Below are 16,153 nucleotides of genomic sequence, written 5' to 3'. Positions count from 1 at the left end.
TATATATATATAATGGACCTGTTGGTTCTTCTCTTGCCTAGACCGAACCGGTGTTGGGCATTCACGGCTGACACCGCATGATTGGGGCGAGGACGCCCCACTTCAGAAACAAGGTTGCCCTTTGATTATTTGTTATTGGTTATTTAGTTTTAGATCATGTGAAAGATTGATTTAGTTCACAACCTCTTAAAATAGGGACATAACTAGTTATGTCTTCCAAACTAACTGAAGTTAAAGTTAATGGTGTTACAAAATAAGGGTATATTAGGAAAATATATTTTTTTCTTAAATTTCTTAGTAAATCTAATTCTCTATTCAGTTATTTTCTATTATGCGACAGCTAATTTCATATGCATTAAGAGTAAATTGAGATCATTCAGATTGTGCAGCGAGTTAATTTTTTTTATAATAAATATTTGTATTTAATATTATTTTGATTTCGTTCTAATAAATTATATTTAGTTTAATTTTTGTTACAATGATATCACATTAAAAAAATATTAAAAAAATTATTTATCGCAAAAAATTAACTAGTTTCTCAGCTTGGACGATTTAAAACTACTATTTTACTTGAAATTTGCTGTTGTGCATAAGAAAATAAGGAAATTGGAAAGTTAAATTGGTTAAAAAATTTCAAGAAGAAAATATATTTCTTAAAATACTCTCATTTTTAGCACCTTTAACTTAAATTTCGTTAGTTTTTGAATTTAAAGCTTGATGAATAAGCCTTTTACGTAGTTGGAGATTAAAATAGCCTCACAAAAATAATCAAAGGACGATTTAATTTCTTTCTCGTTGCAGTTGTTTTTGAGCTTTGCTAAATAACTCTGACAATGTATAGCTTTTTATTATTGTTATTATTATTAGTATTATTTAGTATCATACTACAAATTTTTGGTTTCTACTCCGAGTTTTGATGTGATAATATCTTCTCTTCTGTGATATAGGAGAACTCTAAAATGGATTATTTGGCTTCCAGCTCTCTTGAAAGAAACAGCTTTGATGAAAGCCAAGGTGGAAAAAATAGCATTGCGCAAGATGCCTTCTCGGGAAGTGTGGATAATATAAAAGATGATGTTTTTTCTGCTAGAGATCCTACTTTAGTTTTACTTCAAAATCCAGTGATGGGCTCTTTTTCTGATAAAGAAGTTACTGCTGCTAATCCAGAAACATGCAAGGAAAGTTCCTATGCTGTAACAGATGAGCTGGCGAGAATCTCTTCAGTCAATGAAGAAAGTGTTTTAGATGTTGAGCAGGATAATGAAGGAAGCTCCATCCATGATGAAAGTAGCCTATTTTCCTTTGGGACTGGAATGCTGAAAGTCAATTCTCAAAAGGTGAGATAGGTACGGCTTCTGCATACTTTATTTAAAAAAATCAGCTACTTTGAAGTTATAACCTTTGCTAATAAAAACAATTTCCTTTCTTATTTTCAAATGGATCCTGTAAAATGTTTTTCATTATTTAGTGTGTGGAGTGTTGGTTCAAAGCGCCTCTATCTTCCTCTGATATTCGAGAGTACAATTATATCTTTAGCATGATTAAGGGTTAAAGCTAGCCGTTGATTAGTGAAACTTAAGGGAATATAATATCTAAATTAATTGCCAAATTAGGTGTTGATATGCATGTCATTCCTATGTTGCATGGTTTTGTTTATCTTAATAACAATTATTTAATAATCCATTTCAAGGCCGTGAAGCTCTCATCTATAACTGGTGCTCAAGAGCTGAGTCAATTTAGTGATGCCCCAGGAGATGCTTTACTGGAGGATTTATTTCAGCCACTCGATAGGGTTCCAGGAGATCAAGTTGTACGAGCTTCATCTTCTACCAGCGCTCATGGAAATGTATTATATGAGGGTGGTAGAAGTGACCTTGCGAAGGAACTAAAAGCAAGGATGGCCCAGAAACATATAGAAAATCAAATTGAACACCGGAAGGGTGGGAAGCTTCTGGAGTATGTGAGGGGTGTGATTGACATTGATGATCCGGTATGCCTATTTGCATGTTGTATTTAGTTGAATTAAATGATAACCTGCTGAGGATTGTTTTATTTTTATTATTTTTTTTTCCCATAAAAGCAGTTTTAATGGAGTCTGTTATACATTAAAGCAGGATCTCAGTGTCCATATTGACCCATAGTAATTCTTTTCTTCTGATAGGTTTTTGATGAAAATTTGCCAGCAGAGAACATTTTTCTTATCCAGGTATGTCTTTTTCTGCTAATTTGATACTTTGGGAAGCCGTTAAATTTAACTTATTAGCTGATTGATTCAGCACAGAGCAACTGTCGCCCGATATACATTTATTCCATGACTCATAATTTATTTATTTTATTTTATTTTATTTTTCAATTTGCTTGTCTTCAATGATCAGGGATGGTTTTTCACTTTTTTGTTTACACGCATCAGGTCATGTTTGCTTTAATATTTTGTAATAGCTAATTCTTGTGTTAGTGTTTATTTAGATTACTTGTTCCACATGATTTATGTTCTGTTATGTTATTCTTTAAATAAATGCTAAGAAAAACTCTCCTTTTTGTTTGTCGATTACAATTTTTACAGTAATTGGGATTGTTTTGTAAGTTATGGTGGACTATAATTAAATTTTTATTTGGATTCACCATACTTTCACATGACCCTCTTCCTTCTTTGAAATCTTCTGCATGCTGTAGATAGGGTTTTCTTTTGTATTCTGTATTGGTCTTTTGGTTAATAAAGAAAACTGTGCTGTAAAGTGGACCTGATTCCTGATTTTCTGTTAACAGTGTTGCTCAACAAAATTTTGAAAGCATTTCATGATGCTTGATATCGGCATTCAGAGTGCTTCCTATCTCTTTAAGTATATTGTTGCTAACTCTGAAGTTTCTATCTCAATTTTCAGTTGTGCATGCAACAATTTTCAGTCATCAGCCTTGAAACATGCCTCTACATTTCTCCCTGTTGTCCGCCTATCCAGCCCACAAGCCAGCTATCCACCCCCTTGATGTACAATGAAGTTTGATCGTGCTAGCCTCTACGCCTCCTGCCAACCTGTCATCCATTCACTCTCATTTCATCGTGGTCAATTGCCATCTTATTGATCCATTCGATTCTTGTTGCCACATTATCAATCCATGGTTTCTTCTATTGTAATGAATTCTGTAGTTATATTTTAGCGCGAAAAGTCTGTACTTTTCCTAATAGAAGTTATCCTTAATTTGTATAAAATCAACGCAAATTATGGAATGAATAAGAAAATTCATTACCTTCAATTCTTTTCATGATATTAGAGACTTGAGCTTTTTTTTTTTCTATATACTTCCGTAAGAAATCACATTCATTGTTGTGTTTTTTAGATCTTGTAGACTTTTATTATTGCAGTTTTTTTAAAATTATTTGTGAAGCACTTGGCTCAACGGGGAGTATTCTCACTATTGGTTCTTCCGGCAACATGATTGTGTCATGTAGTAACTTGAAAGGAATTGAAACTTTAAAGTAAAGGATATTCCAATAATTTTAAGTAAAAGATTTAGGCAAACCGGAATACTTGGAAATGAATTGCACTTTAACATGTAATATTACAACAAAAATACTTACAGATCTATTGAAAGAAAGAGGTAAGTTGTGTTGCAAGTCTATCTAGGGGCCCTTGAAATTTAACCATAAGCTTGGAGATTCTTTAGAAGACATAACGCAGAAAATACATCCTACTAGATACTTGTTGGAAGACTTATTCACTTTTTATAATATATATAACATTATGCGATAAGTCAGTTAATTTTAAAGAGTTATATTTTGAGTAGCGTTTCAATTTGACGATATCTTAAAAGAATCCTAGCGAATGAATTATATTAAAAAAGATGGAGGATCTAACAATTATGTCCTACACATGCTGATGTTTATGCATGTTGCATGGTTGATAGGTGATTGACGTGTAGATTTTTATACTTCCTGACACGGGAGCTATCCAGACACCTCCAACCCCTTCTTCCGTGACATGAGCTGTTCTTGCAGCTCTGCTACAAATCCGCGACTATGGCGGGTCGTAGTTTCACGACTGGACTGAACCTATCCAATTTTCTTTGTTTGTTGTGGAGTCAACCGACCCTCTTGGTCCCCTTCCTGTATCCTCTTATTATATATTTCTATTATTGATGTTTTAATATTAGTTTTTCATGTGTTTTGTTTACGAAAGTCACTGATGTCCTTTCTTCTCCCTTCGAGGGATGTATACGAGAGATTGGGACTTGCTCCAGTTGTATTTCTTTCCCGATAGTGATTATCCTTCCCTTTCCCCTTCTGTATCCTCCCACGTCCTCCCAGTCATTCTGTCCCTGCTGCAGCCTCTCGGAACAGCTGTCTTTTTGTAGTTCTTTATCTTCCAACCGTTGTTGCTTGCCGTCGCACCCTCCCGTGATCCCTTTCTTGTTGTCCAACCATTTCAATCCAATTCCAGCTTGCAGTCGCACCTTCAACCGCTTCGAGCTTGCTGTCCACCACCCTGTTGTCGGTTGTCTCACCTTGCTGCAGCCCCTTGCTTGTTGTCCAGCTGCCACACCACTTCCCTAGCTTGCTGCCTCACACTCCAGCAACCTTCTGTTTGCTGTCCAGCCATTAACCCGCCTTCCCCTTACTACTGCAAATTCTCCCTACCTCCTACAGTTCCCCATTTCCACTACATCGACACGCAACTCATCGTCTTCGATCCTATCCCTATAGTCTTTTGTGCTTGTGTCATTGTTTTCCTACTTTTAAGTATCTTATTTGTAGCCCCTTTGAATTGCAGCAATAAAATTATCATTCCGTTGTAGTTTTTATGTTAACTCCGATATCATTTAGTTTATTGCAGCTGCCACACCCAAACTTATCTCTTAAATTTTTTCTTTCTAGGCCTACACCCCCTTACTCATCTTCTTCCACCCACCCACACCCAAAACATAGCCATACAGCCCATGAGATAATTGTTGAAAGCTTGACCGAGGGGAAATGACATAATGCTATTTTTGAGAAATTCACAGAGAAGTGTGTATGAGATTTCTATGGATGATATGCAATGGGAAACTTGCCAACTATAATTGAGGCTCACCACCTTCGAGATGAGGCAATTCGGTTCGGTCACATCTAGCTATAACAATGATTTGTTAGATCGAAGAAATGAAGTGTACCTCTTTCATTATGTGGATTCTTGGTATGAAGAACCTCTACCTCTAAGATTTGACCTTAAAGATCTGAGTAAGTCAAAAATTTGAAGTAAAGATGAATGTCATATTTCTAGGGCTGTCAAAAAAGCTCTTTTTTGTGAACAGCTCGTGTTCGGTTCGCTAAGTAGCTTGTGTTCGATTCGTTCGTTAAGCAAATGGGTCAAACATGAACTGATTTTTTGAACTTGATTTATAAATGAACCGAACATGAACAAGGGTTTGTTCGTTCGTGTTTGTTTTTATTTGGCTCGAATTAATTAAATAATAAATAAAAAATATTAATATAAACTTTATGTATTAAATTTATATATTGTATTTTTTAAAAAAACGAAATTTTATTTAAATTTAAAAAATTTTAGTTACTATTATAAATAAAAAAATAAAAATTTTATATTGAATGTCTAAATACATAATAATGAGGTGGTATCATGAATATGCTAAAATAACTTGCCTTCCCAAACCTACCATTGTCAGTGGTGTGTGTGTGTCTATATATATATATATATCTTTAAAATTTCAATGCATAAGAACCAGCGTTTCCTTTCCCTTGGCGGATTGTTTTAGTTTCACATCGCAGACTTCTAAAAAAATATTTTATCTAGCCTCTATAAATGATGAAATCCTCCTGGCCAACTTTACTTTTAACCCTTAGTTTGATTTTTCTCACAACTGTGAGCTACGATAATTTTAAAATAAAATAAAATTTATAATTAAATTACATCATAAGATTTATTAAATTTTAATAAATCTTTATTTTGAATCGAGCTGAACACGAGATTAATTCGAACAAAAAAATTTAAATTGAGTCGAATATGAACAAGCAATTTACGAGTTATTTCGAACACGAGCCGAACATGAACAAAAAAAATTCAAACGAGTTGAATGCAAACAAAACTTAGGCTCGCCTATGTTCGGCTCATTTACTCCCCTACAAGTTTCGACGGTCACATAAATTTAAATGAGTTCTTCAAGTGGCTCTATGTTCGGCTCATTTACTCCCCTACAAGTTTTGACGGTCACATAAATTTAAATGAGTTCGTCAAGTGGCTCTGAAACTTGGAATGTCTTTGAGTGTCAGGACGTCCACCGGATGGATTTGTGAAAATAGATGCCAACAAGTTATAGAAAAGTGCATTATTTTGGTGGAAAATTTTAAAGCACATACGCCAGCGTGAAAGAAACGATAAGATTACTATCAAGATGAAACGAAAGATGCAACGTCGGTACCTACTAGCTCACTGTAGACCAGTGTTTCAAACTCCAGCTTCAAAAATGGAGAGACATCACCGGGCGACTAGCACTTCTTACAGATGGCTTAAAACCAAGATCTTACAGTCATATTATACCTAGGGAAACATCCGTACGAACCATGCTTGACCTGTATATCTGATTTCTCTGTCTAGCACAATCTTGAAAGCCGTTTTTATTTTTAAATATTGATACCAAAACACTCAAATGATTTAATTCTTCTGGGTCCTCTTGTTTCCACTAATTTTATATACTACCTGTAAATGATCCGTGGAATGCCAGATTTGAAATTGTTTTTAGAAATAAAATTGAAATGCAAATCTCGAAACAGGCCTTATCCATGAATTGCATCGCTATAGCTTTGTAAGATGGAAGCTGCCAAATTGGCATTCCATAGAGATTGTTTATTGCTGCTATTTTTTCATACATCTTTCTGAATTTGCAATGAAGTTTTTGTAGTTGTTTTTAGGTATGTGAATATTCTTAAGCTAAATGAAGAAATTTAGCTTCACTGGATGTGATTACCATCGTTTTTTATTATCATGTGATTTTTTTTTCTATTGCCTTATCTCAGTCTGTAGAGTTCAGCAAATTAATTGGGTTGCTGAAGCCAGAACAGCCGGATGATGTGATTGTGTCGGCATGCCAAAAGCTGCTTTCATTTTTTGTTCAGCGTCCAGAGCAAAAACATGTTTTCATCTCTCAGCATGGGTTTCTTCCTCTTATGGATCTTCTTGAAGTTCCAAGAAACCGAGTATGCAATTTTTTTCTTGTAATAAAGAGGCTGTCTTAAGAGTTCGTTTTCATTTCTTTGTGGGCTTGCTGCACATTTTTTCATTTTTATTTTGAAATTCTTTGATGGGTTTGTTGTGATAAGGTGATGATCTTTATGCAGGTCATTTGCTCTGTGCTTCAGATTATCAACCAAATCGTCATTGATAATGTTGCTTTTCAAGAAAATGCTTGTCTCGTGGGGCTGGTGAGATTGTCTTTCTTCTTCCTGTTTTTTGGTTAACATTTGATTTGTTTGAGAGCTTGTTGATATTTGCTTTAAACTCCAATTGTAGATTCCAGTGGTAATGAACTTTGCAGTACCCGACCGCCCTCGGGAAGTTCGGATGCAAGCAGCTTTATTTTTTCAGAATCTTTGCTATTCCAGGTTTTGGATTCATCTGCATTAATATGATCTTGTTTCCTTCCCTATTGAAAACTCTTCCATGAATTCAGGATCAAATTCTCTCTTATTTCAGCACATTGACATTGCAAATGTTTATTGCCTGTCGTGGTATCCCTGTGCTCGTTGGTTTTCTTGAGGCTGATTATGCAAAATATAGGTATGCATTTTAATCTATTTTTACTCTAAGAATTCGGTTCCTGACACTAGACAACAACCACAAGCCTTTATCCCACTAAGTGGACTCGCTTACATGAATCCTTTTTCTCCATTGCATCTTATTGAGTGTCATATTTTCTATTAATTCTAATAAATTAAGATCATTTTTTGTACAATATGCCCAAATCTTTTTAGATTTACCTTTGTCTTTCTTAACATAAGTTGAATCTAAAATATCTACTCTCCTACCTGGATCATCAGGTGATCGACGTGTAATGTGACCAAACCATCTAAGATGACTCGCTCTAATCTTGTCTACCATTGAAACTACACCAACCCTATCATAAATATATTCATTTCGCATTTTGTCTTCAAGTGTCAAGCCACTCATCCACCTAAGCATTCTCATCTCAGCATCACAATTATTATGCTTTTCTTTTAAAGGCCAACATTCAGCGCCATAGAGCATTGCAGGTCTCACCACCATCGTATAAAATTTTTCATTGAGTCAAAGCGGTACTTTTCTATCACACAATAGGTCCAATGCTTTCATCCACTTCAACCAACCAACTTAAATTCTACTAATAACATCCTCATCTATATCACCATCACTTTAAACAATAGACACGAGATATCTAAAACATTCACACCTTTTAATGATTTGATCACCCACAGTTACAACTCTACAACTATAACTACTACTACTATGTCATGTATTCAGTTTTAGATCCTACTGAAACGAAGATCTTTAGACTCTAATGTAGACAACTCCAGTATATATATCTTTAGTGACTGGAATATAAGTCATATCAACACCTTTCTTCTTTAGAACTCTCCAAAGGACTTCTCTTAGAACCTTACTTTTTCTAAATCAATAAAAATCATATGCAGGTTCTCCTTATTTTCTCTATACTTGTCCATCAAACCTCTCAATAATTGTATAGCTTCCATAGTAGAGCTGCTCAGGATAAATCAAATTGATTATGAGAAATCTTTGTAATACATCTTAGCCTATGTTCAATTACTCTCTCCCATAATTTTAAAGTGTGGCATATCAACTTAATTCCCCTATAATTTGCCCACCCTTGTGCATCCCTTTTATTCTATATGCTTCTGAGTTGTCAGGGAGATGGTTCATCTTGCAATAGATGGCATATGGCAAGTATTTAAGCTCCAGCATACCACGCCAAGAAATGACTTCTGTCGTATAGCCGCCAAGAATGGAATTCTTCTTCGGCTTGTCAACACCCTTCACAGCTTGAATGAGGCAGCTCGTTTGGCTTCCGTGCAAGGTAGTAAAGCTGCAAGACCTCGATCTGGTCCATTAGATAACCTAGTCGTAGCATTAGAACCGCTGCGAAGATCTACTTCTGGGCCTGATTCAACCACGATAGACACAAAGCAGTCTTCTGGAGATGCAGGTAAGAATCATCTCAATAGATGCTTCCTCTTCTTCCTAGACACAGAGACACTAACAATGGCATCATCTACTGCAGCTTTAGAGGAGCATGAACACATGGTCTTGGAAGTTGACCTGATTAAGCAGCAGAGTTCAACTAATTCTGCCAGTAAAACTTCTACTGAAAAGCCTTCAAGACATGTAGAAGTTGCATCAAATGGAAATCTTACTAGAAACTTATCGGCTTCTCAAAGGGAATATATACGCCCTCTGCTGAGCATGTTAGACAAGGAAACTCCTTCTCGAAATGTCTCAGGGCAGCTTGAGTATGGGAGCCACCTTCCTACACTAGAAAAACATGAAGGCATATTACCACTTCTTCATGCTTCAACGGAAAGGAAAACTAATGGAGAACTTGATGTTCTGATGGCCGAATTTGCTGGTAAGTAGTAATTTTTCCTTCTAGTATGGAATATTACTTTGACAGGCATAATGTTAGCTCTGCTGTCAATGCATATGGTGCAACACAAAACACAATGAATCTTTTGTACTTTGAAATGCAAACTAATAACCATTTTAAATTATAAAGCGGGAAGCCATTGTCATTAAAAGACTCAATAGCACAATTAAATCACCAAATGATTTATGATATGAAATTAATATGCAGAATAAATAGTGTTATTTACATCTTTTTATCAATACTAAGAAGTTAAAATGTTATGCTTCTATAGAAATTTGATCTTTACTTTTAAGAATCAAGAATTTAATGCAACTTGCTAAAACTATACATAATGTGGAATCTTTGGATTTTATATTAATCCCTTTTGTGTGTAGGTTTACACATGCATTTATATGTATTTATATATTTGTGACTGTTTTTGGTGCATTTGCTAATTTATGTGTTCATATGCGAGCAAGCGTGAGTGTACTTGCATGTGAGTGTTTGTATGTATACATGTTTATGGCATTATGCTTGCAAATATGTTCTTATACATGTATATAACCATACTTATGCTGCAAAACTATTAATTTTCATTTGTTAAATCTAAGCGCTAGGTTCCAAAGAGATCGATATGTCACCCTAGGGTTATTTAGTGGCCTTTTTTTTTAATTACTTTGCTTGCTTGAAACTCTAATTGCATAATGCTTATCTTTCAACAACTATCTCTTGTGTCCCCACTGAAAAAATCATCTACCCTGTGCTTGTAAAATCACATCTTCAACTCTAATGAATATAAGTTTGTTGCCTCCAATTTCTCTACCTGCACCCTTTGCTTTATGATATCTTTTGTTAAAGGGCTTTATGATATCTTTCACCAAAGGTTGTTTACAATCCCCAATAGTGCCAAGGGCTGATGCATGCTACATAGCCAACTCCAAGGCCTCCTCAGACTATTAACTTTGTCAATTTGGCAGTCTTTGACAGAATTTTCAGATGCTAACATCAAAACTTTTGAGAAGTGTGCTATTTCATGTGTTCTGATAAATCAGCTAAATGCTAATACTACGTGAACTAACATAAAATGAACTTATCAGCATGTGCTCTGATTAATTTGCTAATTGCTTGAATATTATATTTGAGAATGTTGCACAAACTAAAAAATAATCAATTCAAATTTATTATGCCTCAAAATTGGCGCAAATTTTCTTAAAGAACATGTAAAATTGAACAAATATTTTTGTATTTTGACAAATGTGTTAAAATGTTCAAATCTAATATATGAGAATTTTGTGGAAACTAAAAATGTGATCAACACGAGTTTGCTCTTGCTACAACAAGCATAGGGTTTAAGGCTTGTTGTTGTTGCTGTTGTACGGAAAGGGTTCAAATATTTTGAAGGATAAACTTTTTTCTTAATTTAAACAGAAACACATCTAGTTACATGCACCCTTGAGCAGTCTGCCTTGCCTAGCGGACAAGGCCCTAAATCTCATATTTCAAATCTGATCCTGGATGTTCTTAAGATTGGAGTTGATAAGACTAGAACCACATCACAAACATTTTTCTGATAAGTTTAATATGACAAGATTCAATTTTATATTTGTATGAGGTCTTCAAGACCTTTTCCAAAGAAAACTTATTTCAAAATACAAATTTTCAATATCGAATTTTAAGATCAAGAATTTAGATCTACATGGCCAACCATCTATATATGAGGTAAAGTTGATGATATATGTACAAAAACATTCATTGAATTAAACTTAGATTATATTCAAATTTAAAGCTTGATCCTCTACAAGTAAGAGCAGCCTTGACAAGGTTTAAGAATAGAGTTTGAAATTCAAATGCTTTGGTGATAGTTATTGTGTTGATGAAAATTTTCAATCCAAGGAGCCCGTCATTAAAATGTCATTAGATCTCAAAGCGCATCATTTGTCGTGTGACTTTGCCGCTAAATGCCACAACAAATAAAGCGGTTAAGATTAGAGCTTTTTAATTAAATGGTTCATCGTATAATAGTACTATCATATTATAATCATGGATAACTTTCAAATATTTCTCAATAGCTCAAGCCTTTTGAATTGTGAATTGTAGAATGTACTTTATATGACAATGTTTTTTATTAGCTAAGTTTGACTTAAAATTATTACCCTAAAGAATATTCATCTTAAAATCTAGAACTAATAAACGATGTTGGGTACTTTAATCCTCACTTCGAATGACCTTACAATCTTTACAATCTGGACGATCTCTTCTTCTTATAAGAAAATAATTAATTTGTGTTTTATTAGATCCATTATTATAAGTAATAAGATGCGCTCTCTTTTCTTGAATAAAATATTAGTAATAACAAAATAATATGCTAAAGCAAAGTCTAAAATAGTTCTGTCTTCTTCATTAGTCACTCCAAAACCGTAGCCAACATTAATATTTCTGAAATCTTCTACCATTCTGCCGACATGTCCATTTAAACTCCTCCAATAAAAATTATTTTTTCAAGAGGAATCATTTGTATTAAGTCTTCGAAGTCATTCAAGAATTTAACTTTAGGCTTTATATCTAAACCTACTTGAGGAGCATAAGTACTTATAATATTAAAAATATTACTATCAACGATAATCTTAAGGGTTATAATTCTATCTCAAATTTTATTAATTTTTACAACATTATCTTTCAAACTTTTATCTATAATTACACCTACACCATTTTTAGTGCGACTTTTACCGGAATACCAAAGTTTAAAACCTAAGTTATCAATCTCCTTAGTCTTTTCTCCATCCCATTTAGTTTCTTAAATACATAAGTTATTAATCTTTCTATGAATTATAATATCAGCTAATTCCATTAATTTTCTATTGAAAATAACTATATTCCAAGATCTTATCATAATATTAATTTCATTAGTTTCATGGACTAACTTCTTTACTCGCATCCGTTCGTAATGTGGGAAACTTTGCTTATTTGACACTATACTCTGGCGTCGGTGTAGCGGCCCTTGCACACTTTTCACCATATTCAGGTTATACAGCACGTCGCTTCAAGTGGACGCTCTAGTCTTACACAATGATCAAAAGGATTCATGTCATGATTTTTTTCGACAAGTTTTATGTTGGTTGTCGACTACCTAACGCAACCCTCCACTTTTCACATCCGGCCTTGGGACCGACAATGATAGTGTTAACTGGAGGGGTGCAACACGAGGACTTCTCAGGAGGTCACCTATCATAGTACTACTCTCACTCAAGCACACTTAACTGCGGAGTTCTGATAGGATCCGGTGCACTGGTGCTGGTATGGTTTCACCCATTTTGTTCCTCATATATTATAGTCAAATATATGAGTAACGATCCAAATAAAATTAATTTTAATTTATATTAAATGATCAAACTTAGTTCTAATAGATTAATTTATATTTTTTATTCAAAATATTGTTTTTCTATTATATAATTTTTTTTAGTCTTAAAGATAATTTTGTTCAAGAAGAACGTTAAAAACTTTTAACTTACAAAATTATATATTGTTTAAACAATTAATCAAAATTTATATTTTACACATCTAAAATTAAATTAAATTTAATTTGAAATTTACTTTTATCAAAATTTAGATTCTAAATTTATAATCAAATTTTATTTCCTATAAAAAATAGAGATTTTGAATAATATAATTTTTAAAATAAATCCAATCATTTTTAATATATATAAATCTTGGGCGACCAATGCCCTCTTAGATCTCCTCTTGTCTCTGCCCGTGATCAGACCTAAGTAATATCTCTAAATTCTAAGCAACGGCATATGATCCCTTTAAAATATTAAAGAAACTTGTATATACTACTTATTATCTACAATTGACTTTTAGCGTGCTTTTAGTTCTTTTTTATATAGAAGATATCATACTTTATAGACTTGCTATGCAACCTTGAAATTTGGAGACTGTTGTATGTGTTTGTGAGCTTGGAGACAATTTGATAATGCCCTCCCTATCTTGAGATGGCTTCTATTCCTATACAACAGCTATCGTTAGATGCTATTGTATATCATAGATTTTTTTAGATGAAAGAATCATGTAACCATCGATGATCCTTGTTTACCGTAATACGAGTTAGAAATGCTTCTACTGATATACTAGATGAATATTTATAGTTTAAATCTTTAAATAAGAGTTCTTTGGTATCTAGATGAGTTGATGCAAGATTGGTTCAGCATAGACCAATCATCAGATCCATGAGTAATAATAGTAGACATTAATTCTCTTATATTTTCTTCTATTTTATTGTTTCCATAGGTTATTTATTCATTTGAAGTCCAAAAAGAATTTTATTTGCAATGTAAGAATATCAAATATTAAAATATATAATCTGAACTAATTTTTTTATCAAAATAGGGTCCATAATACAAGTCAAATTGGCTTCACAATGACATATCATTGCAGCCTCGCTTTATCAAATCATCAAAATTCAAATCAAAATAAGCATTGACCTATCTTATAAAATCTTTATAGGATTGTTTCATCTTCTATTAGTTTCATTTAGTGAAATTAAACCATGACTACCATCAATTTCATTCAGTTGAATTAAAATATGAAATTATTAATTTAAAAATAACGACTAACTGTCGGTCAACTTTTTCTCGATTGATTAATTATGAAAATATGGTATATGAAAATAATTTTTGAGATTTAATTTAAGTATAAAAGATATATAGTTTGAGTTTTAAAAGTAGTATGTTTTAATTTTTGAAAAATGAGACCAAATGGATCTCATTAGTCTGATAGTTTGCATAATCGTGTCTGATACCGCGAATACTACACCCTCCCGAGAGATAAGTGTAGACCTCAGCGATAGACCCAATCCTGCAAACTAAGAGATTTGTGACATCCGTTTGGCCTGCGAACCTTTTTATGCATGACCGACAAGTTCCCTTATTTAATACAAAAATTAAATAGGGTTTATTTTACCTGAGTTCCAAGTTTTCTATAAAGGCAAGCCCCTATAGTTAATTACATCTCAAATGATTAGAGTCACTTGAGAAAACTCTCGATAATGATCAGTGGTTCTAGTCTTCAAGAATTCAAGGTTCAAGTTTTCAAGGTAGGATGAGGAAAATCAAGTGGGAATGACTCAATGCGGAACACTTATTTTCAGGAGTCCAAAGGAAGGAGAAGGTAGGGGATGTCACTGATCCGAGGTAAATCTCGATGACTTCCCAAACTATCCTACGGTGTGGCTACATTTTTGGACACAACGTTAATTAAGTGTTTGATCTTGTCAGTTTTATTATTTGGGACTTAAACTTGCATAGTGTCTGATTATGCAAATAGCCCATAGAGATAAGAGGGTTTACGTCATACCATACGACATACCTCGAAGTCCTATAGGTTGTTATTATGCTAGGAAGAGATGATGCTGAAGAAGATCTTCTTGCTGCTCGGTCTGAATTCCTCGCCGCGCTGCCCACAAATTTAACTCCGAAACTCTTGTCGTCGCGATTGCTCCAGGGTTTAAGTGTTTGAAAATTGTAGTTTATGTTTCACAGTTTTGGTTTCAATGGGGGGTTCAAGTTGATTAGAGCGACACCGGTTAGGATCCCACGGTTCCCTCCTTCCGGCATCACTATTTTCTTTTGAACTTACTTAGTTTAAACGAGTTGTGAAACCCATTTAAACCGGGGAGATCTCGTTAGCAACCGTGGGTTACCTCCTCCGAGGGACTCCCGTAAGTTCGAAAGAACGTGTTATGTTTTGTTTCATTTTTAATTTTGAAAAAGTTGTTTAATTTAAAAAAAAATGTTTTGTTTTGAAAGTGATATCGTATTCAGTACCTGCATAATGTGTTAAAGCAAGAGTAATTGCAATAAAATAAAGGAATAACAACAAATAAAATGTACATGCGTACGTGACGTATCTGCTGCTGTTATTCCTGTTGCATGTTTAACTCACAAAGCACAATATAATTTGCAGGGATTTAAATAAACTTGCAAGTAAACTAAACAAGACAAGAAAACTCAGCACAAAAATCAGAAAAGCGAGTCGTATAAATCAAAAGCAAACTAAACACTTAGCCACATATGAAAGATCAGGACTGAGTATAAGACCTTGGTGAAAGTGGGGGCTCAGGGTTCGGCTGTGTGCTTCCCGACCTTGAGTAAGAGTTGTCAACTCGACAATCTACAGAAGGTAGTTCCTAACCTCAATCCAAATGACTAACCATGGACTTTTATAAATTTTCTTAGAAAAATTATTTGATTTTCATGCAAAAGTTGTTGTTTAAGTTTTTTTTATGCAGAGTTCTTTTTAACATGCAAAAGGGATTTTGTTTTATTTTCGTAAATATTTTTGTAAAGCCATATAGTCCATAGGTTAGTCACTCTAATCGTGCTAGAACTACTGACAACCTAAGAGTGTCGGGGGCAACGATCCCACCAAGAATCAGCGAATAGTATTATAGGTCATTCCCTCTCCTTTATTGAAGATCCTTGAGGTTGGAGAAACTATTCTAATAATTTCACTTCGTATCTCTCGTTTAAGCACACATAAGCAATGTCGTCATCGCCCT

General features: G+C 34.0%; 1 protein-coding gene across 1 annotated transcript in view; it reads left to right on the top strand.

Moving 5' to 3' along the window:
* LOC110023067 (MAP3K epsilon protein kinase 1-like) overlaps positions 1 to 16,153 on the top strand; it is a 98,312-nt gene that overhangs the window by 72,892 nt on the left and 9,267 nt on the right. The window contains exons 13-21 of the mRNA XM_020722287.1: positions 948 to 1,337; positions 1,691 to 1,990; positions 2,162 to 2,206; positions 7,004 to 7,183; positions 7,325 to 7,408; positions 7,497 to 7,588; positions 7,680 to 7,763; positions 8,888 to 9,183; positions 9,259 to 9,603. Coding sequence (XP_020577946.1) covers positions 948 to 1,337; positions 1,691 to 1,990; positions 2,162 to 2,206; positions 7,004 to 7,183; positions 7,325 to 7,408; positions 7,497 to 7,588; positions 7,680 to 7,763; positions 8,888 to 9,183; positions 9,259 to 9,603 — 1,816 coding nt within the window. The remainder of the gene's footprint in view (positions 1 to 947; positions 1,338 to 1,690; positions 1,991 to 2,161; positions 2,207 to 7,003; positions 7,184 to 7,324; positions 7,409 to 7,496; positions 7,589 to 7,679; positions 7,764 to 8,887; positions 9,184 to 9,258; positions 9,604 to 16,153) is intronic.

This window comes from Phalaenopsis equestris, unplaced genomic scaffold, assembly GCF_001263595.1.
Source record: "Phalaenopsis equestris unplaced genomic scaffold, ASM126359v1 Scaffold000209, whole genome shotgun sequence".
In the NCBI taxonomy this organism is placed as follows: Eukaryota; Viridiplantae; Streptophyta; class Magnoliopsida; order Asparagales; family Orchidaceae; genus Phalaenopsis; species Phalaenopsis equestris.
Note: the sequence above shows the minus strand (reverse complement) of the source record. Positions and strands in the feature narration are given on the sequence as shown.